Raw genomic sequence first — 24256 nt, 5'->3', positions numbered from 1 at the left:
GAGAATGCTAAATGGGGGGTGAGGTTGGTGTCTGGAGAGTTGCTCTGTAACCCCAGAACTAAGTAATAGCTAATGTATTCCCAGGACAAGTCCCTGTATGACTCTGGAGCCTCTTTTTCCTCATTTCCAAAAACAGCTGCACTTCATGACTGGAAAGGTTCCTCAAAGCCCTCAAAATTTTGTGATTCTACATGTGGTTCAGTAAAAATCAAGGCCAAACAAAAAGGCCTGGGAAACTTCCAGTGGGAACATGTATGAGTTGTAGCCATTCATTCTTTAATGTCACAGAGGAGCAAATGGTATTTTTTATTTACAATCCTTCCTCTGAGCTATGTGTACAAATGAGAATGGGAAGTAGAGATAGGAAAGAAGAAAGAAGTCAGGAACTGCATTTAAAACCTTGTTTTCCAACTTCTGGATTAAAGCAGGAAATCATTTCTCAGCCCCCAAACTGCCATTTATTTACCCAACCATATTCACCCATAGGTCTTCCCCACCCCTCATAGATTTCTCCCTTTGACTTCTCCCTATCTTTGGGAATGTAGTGGAAGAAAATATTCATCCGGGTGCAAAAGACAGCATGTAGCCCCTGTGTGAGGCTTACTGGTTCATACAATGATGAAACTGACTTCTCAATCTGAGCTAAGCGGTTCCGGCAATCTTTAAATATAGCTGCCCTGCAAAATCACGTGGCATCTAATGCCAAGTGTGCGGTGACTAAAACCAGATGCAAAATATGAGAGAAATTTTGTTCAAAGCCTGCAGTATTAAAGAATAATGGCTCTACACATTCCTGGTCTAATCTGAATAATACTCTGCAAATATTTCAGTTGATTTTCTCACATCTACCCCAGACCAATCACTTCATGACTGGACTTCATGATTTTACTTCATTAACATGAAATCCATCCACCACCAATATATCCTCCTATAAGGTGAACCCTGTAAAAAGGTTCTGTGGTCACAAAAGTCTGGGACATGTTGTAAACTTCATCTTAGGTATTCACAGTGTACGTTAATATCTCAAAAGACTTGCAAAGTCCTAGAAGAAGGACCAGTTTAATTTATTTGACTCAACATTTCCCAAACTTGCCAGGAAAAACCTTCTTCCCCTATCTCCCATGGGGTACCTGTTGATATCCCCAAGAATTGAAGTATTCCACAGAACTATCTGGAAAATGAATTAGACCAACATTGTGGTCTCAGGTTTATACCAGATACCAGAACCTGAAGTGTAGAGGCTAAAAAAAAATTGACTAAAGATATATCAATAGGGAGATCCAACTTTGTAGCTAATTAAATGGTTTTGATGAAGTCCAAAGAATCTTTTTGCAAATAAACATGATAGTTGTATATTACAAGTTTGTTGTAAAAGTAAAGCACAATAGTGGAAGAAAAGAAGCTACTTGCTACCCATCTTCACTTCGTGCTTCTTACTTTGAAGGGACAGTCAGGGGAGTAAACTCTAGATAAAGGAATTATAAAATTATAGCTGATTTCAAAGAGGATTTAGTCTAAGCCCCTCATTTTCAGATGGGGAAACTAAGGCCCGATGACCAACACTAACTAAAATCTAGGTCCTCTGATTGAGCAACAGAAAGACTGCAATTAATACCCAAGTCTCCTGACTAGCTCCTTGCCCGCTGCCACCTCATGCAATCTCAACTTTTGCTTGGATGATTGTCTGCATGAAGTTCCCTTCATCCTCTGCTCCTCACCAATCTCACCACTGTACTTTCTTTACAGGCATCTTAAATACCTTAAGCTGTATAAATTCTCCCAGAGATTTCAGTGATTAAATCAAAGGATTGTCAGAGCCTAAAATGCCCAGCACAGAGATCCATCCGTACATAACAGAAGCTTGACTGTTATTTGAACAGTCTACTTCTGACCATACCATTCTCTGTGCTTTCTAGAACCTTGCCTTGAATTTTAAGCTAGTAATTTAACACTGGATTATAAAAATATATTATGTAACTCCCTAATTTGTTTCATAGGAGCAAGGTGCTGTTCCAAATAAAACACCAGATCCCACAAAGCCTAATTTTGATTACCCGTAGTAACTATCCCAGTGCTAGACACCAAGAGGCAAGCCAAGCAGTACTCATGGCTTAGCAAATAGAGGTGTTCAGGAGTTATTAACATAAGTATTAGCTCTACAAACCAGAAGCAGGAGCCATTCCCCTCCTCCAAATCACGTGTTATGGGAAAAGCAAAAACAACCAAGTATATCTCTGATCAAGAAAAAACTCAACCCACATTAATCATGAGCACACATCAGCTCTGTTGATTTTCCTGGGTTTATATATCAAATACTACAAAGATTTTTTTTTTTTTTGGCAAATTTTTTGGGTAAAGGCAGGATACAAAGCACAAGAGTATCAGTATGATAATTTGCTTTCTAGAAAGACAGAGAGGAAAAAGGCCAAGAATCAAAAAGGAAGAGTAACAAAGATGGCAAACCAAATTCACAGGAAAGTCATGTAGTTCACCCCAAACTTGGGAGCTCACAGACAGCAGAGCTGAGGTAGGAGCAATGGAGTGCCACCTTTCTTTTTCCCCAACCCTCAGGCGGCAATCAGTGAGCTAAACTGAATCACTCATTTGCAAAAGATTGGGTTAGTAAGGAAAGAGCACAGATGAGGGTAAATTAAGCCAGCCCTATTTTCTCTCACTCTTTTAAAAATTCTTAAGCTAAAAAAAGATTCCAACTAATAACATCAGCTGCTAATCTAAAATGTTATCTGCTTGTCCTGGCCCACCAGCCTGCTTCCTGAGTGCTTTGGGCTATAGGATGAGGAAATGGAGAAGAGATAAAAGTCTATTTAAAATCAGAAGTACTAGATCTTAGAGGTGGCATAACCTCAAGAGATCACGTGGCCAGGGGACAAAAAGTCAGATAGATAGGGGTCCTATCTAGAGATGTGACCCAAACAGGTTAACCGTCCTGCCAAGTTCTCTTATGTCAACAAGGAAGAGGTTGTCTTCTGCCCCTGATGCAGGGCATGTATCCTTCATAAAGATAAATTCTTCCTAGAAGCCAATGGCTCCATCTACAAGCCTATACAACTAGAATATGAAGGGATAGCTCTTACTTCTCTGCATCCCAAGTCTACCACAGCCTGGAAGGCGATAATAACTATTAAGATACCCACCCCTGCCTCACCACAGTACAAGGCATCAATGGCAACGGTGAGCATTACACCTTATCTGATGTGTTAAAACACTAGGGTAACAATTTTGGCATAGGCTAAATAATGGACAGTTTAGAAGATGAGGCCTGGGAGTTGGGCTGCCTGGGTTCAAATTCCACCTCCATCCTCTGAACGTGGAGCAGCTGATTTAACTTCCCCAAGCCTCAATTTCCTCATCAGTAAAACAAGAACAACATAGTAGACAGATGTTGTGATGGTCACATGAGAGCCACACCAAATACTCAGCATGGTACCTGGCAGGAACTAAGTAATCAGTGAATGTTAGCTGAATATTAGTCATACTCTACATTTTTCCACCAACCTTTCACAGATATCGTCTTTTAAATATTCACAGTACTGAGTGAGTTCTGATTCTATCCCATGGAAGCCTGTAGAAATGGCCCCAGACCTGGCTGATATTTTTTGCCTCTACCAAAATGAAAGGCACATATGTAATTTTATGTGATTAAAACCCACCGAAGTTACTACTACTATTACTATTACTACTTCTACTACCCTATTACCTGGATTACTATGCATGTTTTTTTCTTTCTTCTATTTCTGTGCTTCTTTCCTTTCATATGTGTTCGTTTGCTCTCTCAGTAACTTGGGCTTTAATTCTTTTTGTAAAAACAGCCACTGTGATACAAATGCATCTCTAGAGCTATCTGTGTGATGATGGGCAAATTTCTCAACCTCTCCTACACTAAGTTTACTCGTGTATATCTAACACAGGGCTACCATGAGGATCAAATAATTACCTACACATGGTAAACCCTTTGTAAATGTGAGCTATTTCTCATTATTACACAATGGATTTTTGGATTTGAAGCAGTACCAAATTATCTCTCCATCCACTAAAAGTCATGTCTGTCAAATAGCCTGTATGAAAATCTAGATATATAAATAGTTTAAAATATTTATAAAAAGTTCACCTCTGCAAGGCTCATTTTTTCTTAATGTCAAGACTATTATAATAACAACCTAAATTAAAATCCTCCACCCAGACACCCAAACTAATGTTATAGAGGATTTACTTATTTTAAAATAATATCCACATTTTGGAAATTCCTGGTAGGTTTGCACTGGGAAAGGGTCATAGTTGATTTATGACATAGTCACACATGAGAGCAGTTTGGGAGGAGGAGGTGGCCAAAGAAGGAGCATGCATTCCCCAGCCTCACCTCCTAGTTGGATCCATTAAGATCCACCGTGAGGGGTTTCTGGTACATGCAAGACAGTGGCAGTGGACACACTGAAGAAGGAGGAAGACAAAGGTATGGCTTTACTGGGGTATTTTTTTTTCATAATTTGTATTGATTTTGTCATATGGAAACAGATACTTGGAAGCAATCTGGATTAGTCTAAATTAGAATTTTGTCTTTCTTACCTTTTCCCAAGAGAGGGCAAGAATGTGGGCAGACAGAGAGGAAACACAAGGACCGTGACTAGGAACAAGGTGGAAGTACAAATTAATGATCTCCTGGTATGTCAAAGCCCTTGTTCCATAACCAATGTAGTGTTGGGCAAAGACAGACACAAAGCTTTAAAAGAAACTTCAGACTAACCCACTTTATTCTCAGAGGTTCAGTAAGACTTACTGCCAATTCTGAGTCCCACTTCTCAGGTCTCTATAATATGGAGCAAGAAGTCCATATTATATTTATTCTTCCCCTCTCCCAACTTCCAGGATAAGCAACAGAATTAGGGATAGAAAGGGATGAATTTATAGCTTACAAGACCTGGGAGAAGCTGTCCTTGGGAGGAATGCTGTCTCCAGCAGGGATGAAGACACCAGACTAGCAGCAAAATATGCCATGTATGTGATGCTTCTAATTTTACAACCCAACGTTCCAACAAAGAATGGGGTACAATTGGCAGCAGGAGCTCAATCCACTTCTTGTGCCTGGGATGTTCCATCCAACTTGGACAACAATTAGTTTGGTGGACTGAGAAGCCCATCCCTGATTCAGTTTTACAAGAGCTTTGATTCTCTGGCCAAGTGCATGCTGCTAGTTGGCGGCATGGGAAACACAAAAGCAATGGACCCACAGGCTGACAAGAGGCTGGCCCGAGTGAGTTACTGGCAGTGAGAAGTGCACACAGAAGGCTTAAAAAGAAAGACCGGCTCTGCTTTGGAAAGATAAAAATACTCAAAGATCACAGTCTTTACTCTGCTTACCTCTGTGGCCTGTCTAGAGAGAAGACACAAAGTATCTAGATGGTCTAAACAGTGGTGTCATGGGAGGACAGCCAGGAATGGAAATAAAAAATCTGAGTTCTAGCTCCTGTTCTGCTACTGACTTCTGTGGCTGCATACATATGATCCATACTTCATGGGCTTCCAGTAGCTGTTTGGGGGTTTTGTAACTATATATCTAACTCTCAGCCTTAGTGTCTTTATCAAGAACAGATTAAGGCTAAGAGTATTTATCCCATGCTGCAGAGGAAAGGATTGAGATGATCTGTGTCAATAACTGAGCACAGTGCCTAGTTACAGAAAGTCTCAATAAAGTTTAGTGATTCACACAACTGCTTGTAAAACAAACAGCATGGACAAGATCAGTGGTACCTTATGGGCCTAACATGAGTTTTATTCTAAACTTTGGGGAAGTGAAAGAGAAGGAGCTCTGGGCACGCTGGATGAGAAATCCAGGCTCAAAACATAGAAAGAAAGCAAAGGCAAGTTTTCCACGGCATCTATATAATAGTGAGGTTCATGTTTTATAATCTTGAGCTAATGTTGATTATTGCTAGACAAGTCAACTGGCAGGTTAAAATAATGATCACAGTGCTTAGGAAGCACTATACACACAGAACAAAGTCATTTTCACATGGTTGTGGTCACATACTGAGATGCCTGTGAGCTGTAAATTCCTAGGGCTGGAACAAGCCTTTGGTTCTTCAAGGGTGTCCTGGGAAATCACTCATTCTTGGATGAAGAATCACTGAATAAGTCAAGATCCATCTACACCTGCATTGTTACTGTCATATGAATGGTGTTCCTTGAAGATGGGCCTACAGTAGATCCCATCTACAACTATTCACAGATTATCACCTTGTTAAAGTTTGAAGGCTTTTCCTCTATATTTTGTGACTTTGGATCTCCTTTCCAATTTCCAATGTACAATAGGGCCTCCTCACCATGGCTAGCATAAGAGGACAAATGACAAAACAAAAACAAAGCTCTCCTGGTGCTTACGGGCCAGAGGATGGAAGTCATTCCAGTAGAGAGTGGCACTTCCAGGTATACCCAACCCAGGTCCTCTACTTTCCCAGAGTTCTGCAGACTAGAGCTGGCCCACCCAGGGTGGCACCACGAAATTCTACACACACTCTATTAGAAATTCAAGTGTAGACAGTATCCTCAACTAGACCAAGCTATTAGATATTAATGTTCAGACAACACCTACCTCACTCCAGACCAGCATGGTACCGAATATGACCTGTAACCCATCAAAGAAATTGTCCCCTATGATGATCACAGTCGCGCCTCCCGTCGTCCATCCTTCACTCGGGCTGATGGCTTTGATACAGGGAGTAGCTGCTTTTCAACACACATGAAAAAGAGAAGGAGTCTGCTGTTAGAACCAAACTTTAATGATGGAGACTTGAGAAAAAGAAAAAAAAATATATCTTTTATCTTTTCACTAACAGAAAGTCCCCCAAGATCTCAGCATTTCCTAGCTGCTTTAGGACCTGAAACCTAAGGGTGCAATTTCAGTTTTTAAAAGCTTTTTTTTTTCATTGTTTCTATTGACATACATATATTTTGCCCAATTATTTTCAAACCTGAAATCTTATGAAATAAAACACAGAAGCAAAATTTAATTTGTGAGAAGCTAAAAATAAAAAAAGAATGGGTGGCTTTTTGGAACACACTGGAGACCTTATAGAATTGCTTCATAATTAGACATTCTTCCCGAAAAGAAAATCGATACATTTTTAGATAAGCATTTCTGTCCAAAGGGAAGTGAGAAAGAAAGGCCGAAACAAGAAAATATTCTTGCTCCGTGCCTTCTATCTGTAACACTAACACAGCAACATTCTTCATTAGTAGTCATTAAGGTTTTTCTCAACCAATATCATGAATCCCATTTTATAGATGTAAAGTATGCAGGTCACCCAGGGTGAATTATGTAACCAAATAGCTGTCAGGGCTGAACCACAGAAAGTCCCATGACCTTTGCTGTGTTGCCATTTCCAGGCATAAAACTCTTAAATAGACTTTTTAAAAATTTCATATCTCTTCTCTTTCCACTATAAATGGCCCTTGGAGGTGGGAAATTATTCGCAAATACTATGATTCCAAACAGACTAGAGGTGGCTTGCCTGGTGAGCATGGCGTACTTTCAACAGAATTGCTAGGCATAAATGTAATTGTAGGATTATGTTTTTGAAATGTCTCAGAAGGCACCAAGGGTTCTTAACTCCATGATGCCATGTTGTTATTCTCATGATTACTTTTATGAACAAGAACAAAGCAAAATTCTAAAGCTAGGGAGATATTTTGCAAGGAGAGGAAACAAGACCCTTCTCTTTAATAAACAGTTTATTAAGTATCCAAGACTGACTTTCCAAATATTGAAGCCAATGGGAGCACCAGTTAATTTTAATGGGAATAAGCTGGGGAAAAAAACTATTGGGCTTTGTCAAATTTGGCAAAATATCACGCTTTAACTTTTGCAAGAAGAAAAGAAAATATAAAGCCTAGCCCAGTGGGACCATTGCTCACGTGCCACCACACAAACAAGTAGAATGGGTTTGATTTTGATTCAAATTCATCTTATAAAATAGCACAGAGAAATTAGGAAATATCCAAACTAAACATTTCATGTTGGCTGAACTCATAGTAATGCATTTACAACTAAAACTGGGCAGTTCAGATGCCTTTTCTCTCCTTCACTTTCTCCCAAAAACAAAATAATTAATCAAGAAAATGTAAATGATTCATGACTTGAAAATTTTTGTCCAATTTTTAACACACATAAAGATTGTGATCAATGCTCCACAGGCACAGGACTTTTTCTTAAGCAGAATTTTTCCTTAAAAGTAAAGATGTTTAAATGCATGCTTGAGTATTCCCAAACCAATGATAGCATACGACGCATGACTTCAAGAAATTTATAAGAGAAATAAAGCACATTTAAAAACTATATAGAATTCCTAAAATAAAAGCAGTTTGGAAACATTCTAGTTAATGTCTCAAAATTTCAATTCTTATTTCTAAGTCAGAGTACTTAGTTGCTAAAGTAGGGTAGAAAGGGAGCCATATCTCCAAATACTTCTGAGAACAGGATCTTGGTTTAACTGAACTTGTCTGTTCAAAGAGACTTGCCTAATGACAGAGTGTGAAATCCAATGGTATGATTAAATAAATGCTCACCATGTGACTACTCTCATAAACAACAAAACAGTTGTTTAGGGTGTTTATTATCTGTATTAACTTTCTTTTAATTTTTAAAATTTTATTTTTGTAATCATGCAAATTTCTTTGGATAAGTATATTTCTTTAGATATTTCTTAAAATAAGTATGGATCTTTCAGGCTTACTTATCATTGTACAAAGGAGGCAGAATGGTGTTGGTCTATCTCTGAGAGACTCTCCTATACTAAAGACAATCTGTTAGCATGGTCAAGCTGGTTTTAGACTTGGTCCTCTCCCACTTCTTTCCATTTGTTTTTTATAGGATAAAGAAGGCATGTAAGTGTCTGTATATATATGTGTGTGTGTGTGTGTGTACATATGTGCTTTCAAACACTTCCTAAGGAAAGTGATAATGTTTTCAAATTCTGTGAGCAATAAACCAGAAACAAAGCTAAGTGTCAACTAGCCAGAGGAAAGAAAGATCATCAAGCTTCCAGAGATAAGCTGGTGAGGAGACAATATGTGACACCATTTTCTTAGCTTTCTGGTGAATAAAATAGGGGGTATTTCATGAAAACAGTGACGTACCCCTTGGTCCATCCTACCTCTATACACAACGATCCATTGTTCTATCTTAGAGACTAGATGTCATTCCTAGAACAAGTTAGTTATGTAGACCTTTGTAAAGCTGGGCTTCAAGGCATTCTAAAGGTGCTTCTATACATCTGTGTGGCATAGCAGTCTTGAGGGGAAACTCTGTGGTATTTCCCCACTGGAAAATTTGGAAAATATGTAAAGGACTCATGTGCCGTTACACCGATGGGGGGTGGGTGGGCAAAGAGATGTTATTGGCATTTAGTGCCAGGAAGTCAAAGATGCTAACTATTCAACAATGCAGGGGATAGTTCCGCCAAATGAAGAACTCTAAAGTGTCAATAATGCAAGGTAGAAGACACTGTGACTAGCTAAGCAGATCAGGCCTGAGAGCAGTTGTTAACACTCACAGATCCATACAGGCCAAGGCAAAACTACAAATGAATACAGCAGCTCAGAGTCTCAGAACAAGCATGAGATGGATGGCTCCTGATGCCAAGAATTGGAGAAGTTCTAGCCACTGGTATCCCCACACCAGTGCTTGCCCAGTGCAGTTTGGGCTTCTGATCTTTTGAAAGAGGTTGAGAACCAGATTTTTATGTGAATTTCCCAATCTCTAAATGCTGGCAGCTAATTCAAATTTTTTAAACTTACAGGTGGTAAACAAAATATTTATCATCTAACTTTAACTCCTAGGCCACCGTTTTACCCCTTTATCTTAGTCACAAACAAACTTGCCAGAGTAAAAGCAGTCCAGGAAATACTTGCAAATGTGCCTACCACTACAGGTACCCAAAAGTTCACTGCAGTATCCACAGTAAAAAATCCAAGCATCTAGGTGCCTCCAATAAGAGAGTGGCCAAATAAATGATGGTATATCCATACTACAGAGTATTAGGAATGTCATTTGAATGGATGGAAAAGATTTTTCCAAACTAACATGGAAAGATGACAAAGTATGTTAGTAAGTAAAAAAGCAATTGGTAGTCTAATGAACAGTGTGATCCTGTTAACTTAAAAAAATGACATATATGAGCCCATAGACACACCTGTGTTTGTGTGTATGTAGTTACATGTGAACAAAGATCTGGAAGGATGTATAGCCACGGTCTCCAGTGGGTCCATATGAAACACAGCAATGTGACTGCAATGGGGCTGAGGGGGCAAGGAGACCATTAAATTTACTCTTAAAAACGTGGTATGGTTTGAATATTTTCCATAAACACACATTAAGGTAATATGTTATCATAATAAAAATTAAATAACAGCATTTAATTTTGTAAGAGATAAAGGTTGTACTATTTAGAACAAATTGATACTAATTTAAAAAAAAAAAAAAAAAGGTCCAGCTGTGCTGATTAACAGATCCTGAGCCTCTCCTCTCTTCTTTCTGGGTAAGCTTTACTCTGAGAAAGCCCAGATCACATCTGAAGTAGCCAAGGACTTGTTTTTCTTTCACTCAGGATATCCAAAAAGACACAGAGAGGAAGAAAGGAGAGATCATTTTTAATAGTCATGGTGGATGTGTTCAGTAGAATTTGAAGGTGAGAATATTTACAAATGAATTCAGTCCAACCCAAGAGTGTAATAATCAATACAATTCTATCTCCATGAAAATATTACAAAATTGGGGAAGGGAGTGGATTTGATTGAATACAAAACCACTTTCACCAGCCAAATCTTGATTTAATTAATAAAAGATTCTTCTTCACCAAGGAATTTTCACACTCTTGGTAACCACAAGGACAGAGAGTCAAATCCTGGTTCTAAATCTCATTAAAAATAAAAGTTGAAGTTGATTTTTTTTGGTCTTTTTTTTTTTTTCTTTTTTACCTCTTCCCCCACCCCCAACAGCCACCAAAGTAGAGGAGATTTTCTTTCCTTCAAACTATGACAATAACATGATTACCCCACCACAGTTTAGCATAATGGCTCTGAAATGCTCGTGGCACATTGCAGAGTTAAAGTGGAAATTATTAGGTAGCTCTTCTTTGTTATAATAATGATCACTCCACAAATAAAAGCTCTTCTCCCAAAGGTACTGCAAGGCACAAAATGCTAATTCTGAAGATTATGTGTGTGCTTTTATTAAATATTACCATGCCCTGCCTGTTTGAGGGCTTCTCTGCTCTGATTGTTTTATGAGTACCATGTTAATGTCATTCCCATCTTGCTAGCAGCAGGCACACATTTTAGCGTTTGTATGAGAGTTGATCAAAGGCCACGTGCTGGGGGAATTGCTGAGAAAACACGGACAAGCGATAAAAATCTAACAGATTAATTGGTTTAAATTTCATTTCAGGGTGTTGAACTTTGGCTCGGGACTCTAATACTACACCGTGAGTCAGGGCCTAATTACCAGATTTCCAATTTGCTTCTGAACAATGGTCGTGGTGAGAAGAAAAAGAGAGGGAAGAATGAAAAGAAGAAGAAAGAAGAAGAAGAAAAGAAAGAAAGAAAGAAGAAGAAGAAGAAGAAGAAGAAGAAAGAAAGAAAGAAAGAAAGAAAGAAAGAAAGAAAGAAAGAAAGAAAGAAAGAAAGAAAGGAAGGAAGAAGAAAGAGAGAGAGAGAGAGAGAGGGAGGGAGGGAGGGAGGGAATCATTCGGTCTCCAGTACATATTAACTACTAATGCTCTGTGTGTAGACGATCCAGAGCATTTATATTTCCTTCCAATGGCCACAGAAGGCAGAAGAAATCACAGATGCCCTCAGCAGTTTAAAATTCTCTGATTTACAGAATCAATGTTACAAGATTCAAGTGCCTGCTCACTCGCATTGGAAGCATCAGGCTCTTTATAGCAAGGTAAATTTGTAAGTTAAAATTGTGCCTTAGCCTCCAATAGAAATGATCTATTTCATTGATAGAAAGCAAGTGCCAGGAAAGCCATGTTTACCTCAGGGTTTATGGGTGGCCTTGGGAATAAGGGTTAATTGAGCTCAGAGGTGCCTGCCCATTGAGGTGAATTAGTGGTGTGTGCCTCTATCAGCAGGGTCCTGGGGCTGCTCTTACTTTTGCCTCCGAAATCTTTGTACTGTGATCAATACTTCAGTTGTTTGGAGTAGCAGTGTAGATGACCTGGGTGCAAGATTTATTATCTCTTATCTCCAAAATGAGGCTTTGTGACAGTTGTTCTTTTACAGAAGCCTCATTAGAGATGTATTGTTTGGCTCTTTTCTCCATTCCTGTATTTATATGTGCTGGGGAAACAGCATTTCATCAGTTGGTAAAATGTATAAATTTAGAAATGTTCTAATCCCATTCTAAACCTCAAGATAAAATTCCACTAAAATGGATATTCAGCTCATTTTCTATTTCTATTGTGTACAGCATATGAAAAGATGTAAACTCTCCTTTTCCAGCATTCTGTTAGCCAGAGCTCTCTATTAATGAGCATTTTGATGGAGCAGATAACTGATGCTTACAATGGAGGTGACGATGCTGGCACTAGTCCTTAACTGGCTCCTGAATAAAGACAGAAAGATGCAATTATGTATGTTAAGTTGTTTTAACATCCAGAGTATTATGGTATTTGCAAATGGACAACAGCTCCAGCTGTTCAAATTCCACCTCTCTCACTCAGTGAGACCTTGAAGCAGTCACTTAGCCTCTCTAAAGGTCTCCCCCCTCGAAGCAGTGGTTTCTGCTCACAGACTTGTGGCAAAATGCAGGTGTCTGCTGGTGTTTTGTTGTTTTCCTATGGGCCGGGCACATAGCATGCTAGTTGCTGCTATAATAATTATCATTATCACCAGTTCCCCATTAGTGAGAGTTTATTTATTCACTAGAATACCCAATAGTCTCGTCATTCCAGGTTGTGTAGTTTTCCTAGGAACTTCCAATCCCGTCACTTGCTAACCTAGCCAGCTACATTTACTGAAGAGGTGGATTTGGCATCAGTCCCTACAAGGTGCAATGGTTTGGGTTTTTTGTTTGTTTGTTTGTTTGTTTGTTAAGGCTCTCATTTGCCTGGAATGAATATAAATGGTGATCTTTTCAGAAATAAGGAACTGACTTTACTGTTGTTGTCCCAAATTTTTGAGACTTGTGAAAACCATGAACTCACCCCATTCCTGTAGGATACCTGTGACTTCATATAATCTCAGGCCTTTAATCCCTGTAGCTATTGGATTTTGGTGAAGCTGTGTTTGAGAGCAGGCCTGTCCCAAAGATCGACAGAACTCAAAGTACTCCTACGTGGACTCAACACACACATATCTGCCTTTCATGTTAAGTCAAAACAATTGCTCTTGCTGCGTATTTTAACTGAAATGATTACTCTCTTGACTACTCCCAGATCAGCAGCATCAACATCTGCATATTCTTTGATCCTGAAAACTGGCAGCTACTGGCCAGGGAGGAGGACAAGCAGAAAGTTCTCCCCTAGTGGGAAGACTGACCCTCTATCTTTTTACCATGTACAGGATGTAAAACTGTTCCGGGTTCACCAACCTTCCAACTGGATGCCTTGGAAACCCACAGCAGTTATAATGCCCAACCCAAACCCTAGCACCAGCAGGTGCAAACCTCACTGTCAGATTGCTAACCTCACCACAGACTCCTAGTCAGCTAGTAAACAAATACACATAGCTCTCGAATACAAATAAACAAATAAATAAAACTCTTGAATTACTAGGTTTATTTCTGCCTTCTTTTATTTTTTTTCAGTAATTGCTTTATGCAGTTAAGCATTTTATTGTTTTAGTAGGGTCTTCATTTTGTTTTGTTATTGGTCTGCATTTATTACCCCATCCACTAGCTCATCTAGATATTACTTGGCAAAGAATAATATATTATATATGCAAAGAGATTCTGCCTCTGTGTGTGTGTGTGTCTGTGTGTGTGTGTCACTTTGAAGAGAAATGTAACCCATGATACAGAGATTTCTCAGTACCAGATGCAATTAAATCTATTAAATATTAAATGAGGAGATTGAGAATTTCAAGTGTTTTTCATCCTTTATTCCAAAATGACTTTATTTGGCAAAGCCCTTCATTTTGACAACACTAATGGCTCTCACAGAAAAGGAGAAGAGAAAAAATTCATAGTCAGTGGATGGAAACGTAGTTCCAACATCCATCTACATTAACACAGAGTTAACCTAATGTGAATATCTAGGTGTATCTCAGTTTAGCTAAGTTCCAAGCTATGCCGTTTGCTAAATGCAGAGCAAGCCCAAATAGGAACCATTAGCTTTCTGTTTAATTTGCAGCTTTCTTACTCTATACTGAATCAGCAAAATTTTTCAACAATCAGTGGACACAGACCTGAGCAAGGGAAGGACAGAAATCCTAGTGCAACAACTGTAATCTAAACATTTTAAGGCAAGCACTTTTAGATTTCTGAGTTTGTCTATCTGAGATCCATAACTCTGCGCAGGTTCAGTAACAGGGTTATTTAACAATTTAGCAGTGAAAAATCTTGACATTTTGATGTACCTGTAACTTCTAAATTGCACTTGAAAGACTTGTTGAAGGCTTTTTGATTCAATGACATGCAACACAGCATTGTTTCATAATATGCAAAAATTGTTTGTTAACACTTCGGAAGCTCAGAATTTTATAACTCAAGGAGGTGAGAATGTGCTGTTTTCCACTTCATGTTTGATCTGCCAAATCCAAAATTAAAATGTACAAAATATTAATCCTACAACAACTAACGGCAAATAACTGCCACCAGGGTTTTTTTTTCTTTTCTTTTTTTCTCTTGTTCTATGATCATCAGCCACACCGTTGGAAAAAAAAATTATGGTGGAAAGTGAGATAACCCTCAAAATGAATTATTCATGGATCCAATTGTGATATTTGTTGCAACAATAGTAAATTCACTTGCCTCTGATTATACAATAAGTAAATAACTCTTCCTGACAAGGAGAACTTTCATGCACAAAATTATTTTTAGCCTAATTCTCCGTATTATCCTGTTATAAGAAAAGTTCTAGATATGAAAGCTAGGGAAGAAAGGGAAATGAAAATAACTTTCCAAAAATGGACAGCCAATACTGTGAAAAGAGGAAACAATTTACAGGTTAAAAAAAAAAAAAAAAACATGGAAGTGCTTCTTCAAGGAATACTCAAGTCTTTATTCACAGGCAATCTTCTTGGGCCTGGAAAATCATAAAGTCAAATATGAGCAAGTCTAGTGGAAAATCTGTGATGTTAATCTTGGCTGGAGTCGTATTTTTAACAGGCCTTGAATGTGTGTGCCGGATTATCCAGATGGTCATACAGGAATCGGCCTGATAGGATTAAACCTTTATGCTGAACTCTGCTCCATCTGTTCGCCAAGGTTTGCCTTTCCTTATCTGAATATGAATTTTTAGCCGCCTTGTGTCTGGGAGCCGGACTAAATTCAACATTGAAAACATATCTGTGTGCAGATAATTTAACATTTCATTAGTTAGTCTCAGTTGAGATCAGCTTGGTCTTGTTCTCAAAAACATTTTTGCAAAGAATTTACCTAAGAAGGAATTTAAAACTATGTAGGCTCTTTCATTATTGTTGTAAGAGGCTTTAGTCTTTCTCCTACTGAATTCTAGGACTCATTCAAGTCACTGTCATAGCACGAGTTTACACTGATATTTGCCCATAAAGATATTTGCCCATAAAGGTCAAAAAGGAAGACTTGGTATTCTCTCTGCAGAGTCTATGAGAAAAGATGATATACACTTCAGACTCGATGAATGATCCAAGCAGAATATTCACGTATGTTTTTTTTTTCATTACAAGAAGATTGGTATTCATCCTCGTTTGATAAAATGAGCTACCATAGCCATTTCTATCATTTTCAGGAGAATCTCCATGTTTTTCAGGAGGCTTTTTTTAAGGGGCAGGGGTTTGTAACTCAGAGTTTCATCTTGAATGAAACAGGCTAATGTCTATTTTGCTCTCCTGTGCATACATCCCTAGAAGAGGTGAAGTTACTTATTTTTCAGCTGGAAAAGTAGGCTGGGGCAAGTTTCAGGCCAGAGGCCAGTAAGTAACCAATAAGCCAGAGCCTGATAGATGGTGCTGGGGTTTCCAACCCTGTGACAAAGGAAAAGGGAGGAAAGGGAGGGCTGTGACTGCTGGGCTCAGCAAAGCAGACAACATGCAAGTGAATGAATAAGTTCTGCAAAAGAAGGATCTTTTAGAATCCTCCTTTGGGGCTGGTTTATGGCAATGTGATCATCAAATGTGCTCAACGTAGGCTTGTGATGGAAACAACGTAAGAGACTGCAGCCTGAAGAGCTTGAGTCTTAAGATATAAGATCCCTCTAGCAGTCTAGGAGGGCTCCACTGTTTTCCATAATCCCCTTGGTAACATTGGCTCTTGGCCTTATGCCATCATAAATGGTAGGGGCCAGCAGCTCATCAAAAAATTCAGGCTTTTTCACAGACAGGTCTAGTTATTATGTTTACACAGTACCCTTAACTGGACAGCTAGAGGGCAGAAAGCAGTGAAACTTTGCATTCGAGCTTAAGGTGATTTGCATATATTGGTACAAATGTACATACAACATTTTATAAAACATATGTCTATGGCATGTGTTTTTGTCAAGAATTGTAGAAGAGTGATAAAAGGTGGCTCCCCTTCAGGAAGTAGGTGATCCTAAGTGATGAAGCTCCCTCTAAGTAATGACTTGTACAATGAACACACAGCCCTAGTGTCTATTCTCCACATTGTATTGTAAACGAGGACAGTGGATGTTCAATCTCATTACTGAATCTGCTTTGCCCAATATGGTAGTCACTAGCCATATACTGCTACTGAAATTTAATTTTTAATTAAAATTATTTTCTTGGTCATACTAGCCACATTTCAAGTGGTCAATAGCTACATGTGACTAGTGACTATCACATCAGACAGCACAGAGTTCATTTCCATCATCACAGAAAGTCATATCAGGCAGCATTGATCTAAGGATCGAGTTTAAATAACTGAGCCTGTAATTGATAAAGAACAATCAGAGCTACCATTTATGAGGTACCATCCATATACCAGGAACTGTGCTAGGAATAACTAATCTCTAATCCCTTCAACAATGATCACAAAATCCAGTGCTCACAGAGCCAAGCAGGAAAGTCAGTAAATCAAATGGTCTAGGGATAACAAAATGGGAGACATGCACGTTGTGGCTAATCATAGAGTATATACCCTACCCAAAAGGGACACAACTTCTCAGTTTGGCCTAAGTGTTGCCATTTGAAAATGGCTCCAACACTACCAGCTCTTCTGAATATAAAGAGAATTTGCAAACCTGGATTTTAGGTAAAATCTCTTTATTTTCTATTGTAAAGCAACAAATACACACTTTCTTAAAGCACCATGCAAACCAAACTACACATGGCTTAGAGCTAGAGTCAATTCACGATTTGATCCGCTAGTGAACATCTTTATTTTTGAAGGGCCAAGAATCACCTTTTAGTTATTAATCTCTGCAACTATACAACTAATACTGCCCACTGACTCATCAAACAATAAACCCAAACCACAACCCCTGCCAATTCTCCTTCTGATTGTTAAAGGCTTCTCCCATAACAACGTAAAGGTCCCCAGCTAGCCTACTTCCACTATGTAGAAGGTTTTCCAGAAGCAGTTTGAGAGACCAGCTCCCAGCTCCTGAAAGATTTCTACCGTCATCATGCAAGACAGCATAGATAGTGACTTTTTAAGGAAATCATGTTTTGAATGTGAGCAGCATCTAAAAATCAACCTGGCTCAACCTTCAGTAATGCACAACTCCTGCTCTGTGCCTTTCAGAATAGTAATGCTTCTATTTCTCTTCATGACCAAGGCTGCTGCTGCTCACGTATTTGACTGAATTTTTATTATTGAGAGTCTTATCGTTTTAAGCCAGTTTCCTCTCCTCCCTGACACATTCAGTGACGCTGCACTCCAGTGTTTGTTACAGCCCAGATGTTTCCGTGGTGATGATCAGTGACGTCACAAAGCACCGGAATGTGTATCATCAAATGTATCCAGACAGAGGAGCAAAGTAGAGTGGACATGGTGACTGACTCAACTTCCTCAAAAATTACTCTTTGGAGTCTGGGCTGTTCCATATGGGCTGCAAAGAGCAAACACTCACACTTGCTTGTTTGTAATTCATTTCTACTATCGGATTATTAATTATGTGCTAAATCTCGCCTACATACCAAAACCCAGATTAACCTTCCACATATGCCAGCTTTCAAAATGTTACTGCTCTGTTCGAAAGCTTTCTGTTTTCCCCTTGGCCTATGGATCAAGTCCACCCTCGTGAGTCTGGCCAGTTCTCCCCTTCCAACCTCATTCCCCATCTCTCTCAAACTGGAAGCAGGACTTGGCAACAGTTGGGACCACTGGCTCTCGATTCAGGAGGCCTAAGCTCACATTACAGCTTCATCATTTACCAGTTTGGGCAAATTGCTTTTCTTAAGCCTCAGTTTCTATTGCTTTAATTGGGAATAACAATAAGAGAACTCATCTCATGAGGTTGTTGTGGGGTTTAAATAAATTAATCCATGTGCACAGAGCTCTGCATGGAGTAAGCAATGAACAAATGTGAGATAGAATGAAAAAGATGAGATGTTGCAGGAGAAGGAGAAGGAATATAAAGAAAAAGAAAATGAAGATGATGACAGGCTCTCTAAATTCACTGTTTCCAAATGTGCTTTGCACATCTCCACCATTTCTTTTTCAGGAAAGTTCTACCCAAACAATACTGTACCATAAAGACTAGTCTTCTGCATGAAACAGTTTCTTCCTATCCCAGGCTATAAAATACTTTTTGGTGAATTTCTTCATCTCTTTCCCATTCATTTGTCACTAATTGCACTTTGTCTTGAACTTTTATCTTGATATGTATGTATGTGGATAGCTGGGGCTATATGGGTCTGCAAATCAACCCAAAGTCAACACATCTGCTGCAGGCAGGGACCTCATTCATTCACAAACTGGTTAGACAGTACTCCATACGTAACCAATACCTGACAATTAACTAGCATTGTTAAGTCTTCAAAGGGTTTGCCCATGCATTTTCTCAATTATTCTCAGTATCAACCCTGAGGAGCAGACAAGCAGCTGTTTATTCTAAATTCCACTTTACAAATGAGGTAACTGAATTTGAGAGACTCACTTGAACTTGAGACTTTTGAGAGTCCACACTGGTTGATAAAGTCAAATATTTAAAACACACAAACTACCCTTCAATTTTGGTATTTATCTAAAATTTCTGCTCAGTTTGGCTAAAACATTCACTTCAATCATGCAAATACTACAGCCAAAATCCCATAAAATCTTAGTTGTGCAATTCCTATTCCCAAGATAGAGTGCAGATATTTATTAACTTTACAGAATATTACTACTCTATTTCCAAGCAAAGTTATTTTCCCCCTAAGACTCAGCCCCACATATGAGTTATAGTAAAATCTCTCTCTACCTTCTTCTATTTCCAAGTTCAAAAAATGGCATCCTAATATAATACCACAGGTGCCAATTTAAACACAGGAACACTGGAAATACTGCCAGACTTCCAGGCTTAGAAGCATTTCTATTGTTACAAGTTGGTGCTAAACACACAGTCAAAGTCTGAACATCAAATATAAGTGTGGCAGCACTATGAGAACTTAGATTTTTAAAGTCTAGAGCAGTCCCCTTAACTTTCATTTCAATCTGGATATTATCCATCTCAATGGTGTTCATTATAGAATTTTGTGCATACAAAGAAAATAATAAAAGTTTACTGGCTAAATAGGTTATCCTAAAACAGTACCTTAATAACATTTTCTCCAACTTGTTTTTTTTTTTTCTTTTGAGCAACAAGGATTGAATTCCACAGGCTTTCGCTAACCAAATCAAGAAGAGTTTCTAGGATTCTGCCAAAGTTGAAAGGTAGAAGAATCTGAGATCTGACTTTATTGATTTGTTGCACATAATAGTTACTGGAAGGGCACAGCTAGTTTGATGATTCAGCCAGAAGATTTTAGCAAAGAATGACCAAAACTGTGTTTTCCTTCTCTACAAAGAAATGATAAAATACTCTGAAACTGCTGGGACACAGTCCCCGCATCCACAGTCCCATGCATATTGTACTCAAAAACATCTGCTTCAGGCCGGGCATCAAATAGATGCTTACAATCTATTGGCTTTCAATCTCTGCCCCCTCCCCAAAGTAGACAAAGAATAATAAAGAATTAAAGAAAGCTCTCAATTTGTACCAACCACATTCATTTTAATCATTCTAAATTTGTACCAACTACATTCATTTTAATCATTCTAAATAACAGCCAAAGTCTATTACTATTTGTACCTATGTTACATATGCTTATCCTTTGAAATTTTTCTTACTTTGCCCCAAGGTCAGTGAGAGAAACTGACGTGTTGAAACGAGGCCCCAAAGCTGATATTATCTGCACCTCTATTCCCTGTGTTCTCCTGCTGCATGTCTCCCCAGAACTACGGGTGAAGAATGTGGGTTTGAATAACTGGTGTCCTGCTGATTGCAACTGTCAATTAAATAAGCCAGCAACACAGGAGCATATGTTCACATATAAAATATTGATTAATTTTGCAGATTGGGATAAAAATATATTAGTGCTTGGGTTCCGCTTTCATGCTTAGTGGTCAGATAAGTATTCGTCCAATTCAGATCTATTTCTGCACCCTGCGGGCTCCAGAGTGTTACTTTTGTGTTTCACTTTTCTTTTCCTTCTCTGGTTACCGTCTGGTTTCCCATGTCGGTGCCTCTACTATGACTGACCAGCAGCATATGTTTAAGCAGGATTTTAATTACTAGGCCATCTCCCAGCCAACTTGCCCAAGGCAGACTGGCTGAAAAGTCCTACAGTCCACCTCTCAGACTCTTTCTTGCTCGTCTCCAGGTAAATCTCCCCCCCCCTTTTTTTTCCTGAAGATGCTAAAATCATACTGATGGAATCATATTCATCTGATAAGGATGATGATCACCTAATTTCTATAAAGTTTCATTTCTGTCCACTGAGTATTTCAAGTTGCAGGGCTGGCACAGGGAGATTAAGATGGGGTGCCTGATAGCGTGACGTGATACCAGGATTTTTTATCTTAACCCAGAAAAGCACCTTCCCATATATCACTGCACATGCCAACTAACAAACCCTGGGGATTTAGCACAGATCTGGCTTTTCAATTTGCCTTTGAGTAACTTCGTCAATTTGCTTCAATTGAAGCAGGAATTATATTACATGATCAAATAGCAGGAGAATTTCTCTCCACCTCTGAAGTCCAATGTGAGGAGATTAGCGTTAACTAAACAGTGGGAAAGAACAGTGGTGATGACTGCCTTATGTCAGCTACTTGGAGGCCCAAATGCTACAGATGCAAAAACTGAACTCTTTTTTTCTTTGGCCACAGCCAAATCTTTGAAGGATGGCCTCAGTTTCCCTCATTTGCTAAACAGAGAAAATGATAGTACTGCCCTCCTATGGTGGTTAAGAGTATTAACAGAGATGATACAAAGGGCTTAGCCCTAATCCTAATGGGTAGTAAATGCTCAAAAGTTGCCATCATATCATTAACTCAAAACAGTGTCTAAAACCTACTAGCATTTTACTGGGCAAAGAATTCTATTAGTCTGTGGTTAAGAAGATGCATTGGACCCATATCTCCAAGTCAAAGAGGAACCAATCTACGGGAAATTCTCAAAGCTATTCTTTCAAAAAATGGATCTCAGACCTAGCTCACCTTTCCTCTTAACCCTCTCCCAGATGTCTAATACTTTGCCTCCACATGGAATTTGGACATGCTTATCCCTCTGCCAAAAATGCTCTCTCTTTCTTTGCTTGACAAAATGCTACTCGTTTGTATTTTAAAAGTGTCTCTGATTCTTTAGACTTGGCTGAGTCCCTTTGTTTAAAGCTCTCTTAGTAGTCTGGTGTCTCTCTTTTATAGTGCTTACCATCGTTGCAATTTAAGTCATTCTAAATTATTTTTTGTAATTATTTGCATAATATTCACACACGAACACACACAACGATATACCTCAAAATGTCAAGAGCTGTCCCTGCCTTGTTCATCTTGGCATCCCTATTGTTTAATACAATAGACAATCAATAAGCGTATGCTAAATAGATGAATGAATGAATGAACGAACGAATGAATGAATGAATAAGGAATGAAGTAGAGAAGAATCATCAGAGTTGTCAGTATTTTAAGGAAGTAAACAGAGTAGTTTAAAAGTTGAGAACTCTTCCACTTGTTCTTAACAATCATGAGTACATCCACATTGCACTTCCAAAATCGAAAAGCAGTGGCTCCTTGGAATCTGTTATCCTAATTTTCCTAGGCTGATCTGGCCCCCAGTGGAGCAGCAGGGACTCTATGCTCTTGGGAGCTAAAATTAGCACCAGTAAGCTCCCCCTGCAGTGGGCTCTAATCATGCAAAGGCCCAGGTGGATCTTGCTGACAGATGTTAAGGTTAGAAGGAAGGGTAGCAGCCAGATGAGAAAACAGAGCCACCCCCTTCCGGAGGTACCAGCACTTCCTGTCTTTAGGCCTGGCTGGTTCCTGCCTGCCCACCCCCTCCCCCATGCATCAGTTTCAACACAGTTGCTGCTCTTTCTGTCATTTGAACTCAAATTCTATCTCGGAAATTGATGGGCGATTCTGCCCCTGACAACACAATGTCAGCTTTGCTCAGTGTCCAGCTGGTTCCGTATATATTATCATAATGTGCTGCCTGGGTGGACCCTGGCTGATTCTCTCCCTTGACTCAAATCCTCCTTTCCACACTAATTTCTGCCCTCTGACATATAGACACGACTCGTTTAAAAATAAAAACTGAGTTAACAGCTTGGGAAACATTTTGATTTTTAAAATCCTACAAGGACAGTAAGTCTATTCTAATGGTAAACTAAACTAAAAAGGTTTTCTTTTTAAAAAATTAAACAACATTTGATTCTTTAAAAAAAAAAAATTGTTTCCCAGGGTCCTGCACTGTTTCCTGATTATTTGAAAGAATTATTACTTCCCCAACCCTTAAGCCCTCTAAAACACTTTCCCAAACTTCAGTCCTGATTTTGTTCTATCCCAGTACCACTTACACTATGACCTACTTAATATTAATTAATCTAGAAGCTATTTTTGTTTAGACTGACTTTCTTTTTCTTTAAATTCAGTCTTGCCCTTAGCAATAACAGAGATCATGACTTTGGAGTACTATGTTTTTGTTTGTTTGCTTGCTTGCATATGCATCAAGATAGACACATAATGATTTAATTTTTTTTTTTTTAATGTTTTCCTCTCATCACCTAAAATCACCTCACATGCTGCATGGGAAACACAGTCTAATAGCTCACTGCTAACCATCAAGTGGTTTCAACACTACAATCTCAGTTAAAGAAATTCAGAGAGAATTTCTGGGTGAGAGCTACCTAAGTGGTTGTACATGCCACACATGGGGACTTTTCTAGGGCCTCCTAGAACCTACTGTTAATCTCTTGCAGTAATGCTCAAGGTGAAGGGAAGCTGGCCTAAGATCTATCCTGTGGAATGACCATCACCTTGGCATTGTGGTGGCCACTCCCCAGGGCAGAGACAGAAGACCTCTCACACAATCAACTGAATTCAAACAACAAATCTTCAGGAGTTGAAGGAATCTATCAAGCTCCTCCTTTAATTGATAAGGAAACTGAGGCCCAAGAAAATCAAAGTACATACTTGAGTCACGCAGCAAGGTAGAGGCAGGATCCGTTTTTATTTATTTATGAAGGTATAACTGAAAATGCTCAAAGATGTTTCAAGCCCGCTCCTAGTCGCTGACCCTAAATATCTCCTCTTAATAAGATTAATGACCAGTACACAGAAGCTTTCATTTGCATGTTCATATCACTTGAATCCTCTGAAATTCTCAAGTGAGGGACATTCCTATGGCAAGTAGGTAGAGAAAGGCCCTCAATTTGGAACAATCAATTATTCAAATAAGCACAATTGGAATTACAATGCTTTTGTAACCAAATATAAGACAAAAAATAGGTTTAAAAAAGTTCTATCATTATGGTCCAAAATACAAGCAGAAAGCATCATTCCTTGCCTCCCACCATGCTCTTCCCCACACACTTTGTGTTCATTAGAATAAGTTAGGTATGGCTCACTCAATTATTAGGT

General features: G+C 38.9%; 1 protein-coding gene across 8 annotated transcripts in view; it reads right to left on the bottom strand.

Moving 5' to 3' along the window:
* Nucleotides 1-24256, bottom strand: part of EBF1 (EBF transcription factor 1) — a 386065-nt gene that overhangs the window by 89710 nt on the left and 272099 nt on the right. For 4 of the 8 annotated variants that reach the window (XM_025434483.3, XM_025434487.3, XM_025434485.3 and 1 more), the window contains exon 9: nt 6608-6741. In XM_025434483.3, the coding sequence (XP_025290268.3) occupies nt 6608-6741 (134 nt within the window). The remainder of the gene's footprint in view (nt 1-6607; nt 6742-24256) is intronic. The other 4 variants (XM_025434484.3, XM_025434488.3, XM_025434486.3 and 1 more) reach the window with 1 other exon arrangement.

This window comes from Canis lupus, chromosome 4, assembly GCF_003254725.2.
Source record: "Canis lupus dingo isolate Sandy chromosome 4, ASM325472v2, whole genome shotgun sequence".
Taxonomy (NCBI): Eukaryota; Metazoa; Chordata; class Mammalia; order Carnivora; family Canidae; genus Canis; species Canis lupus.
Note: the sequence above shows the minus strand (reverse complement) of the source record. Positions and strands in the feature narration are given on the sequence as shown.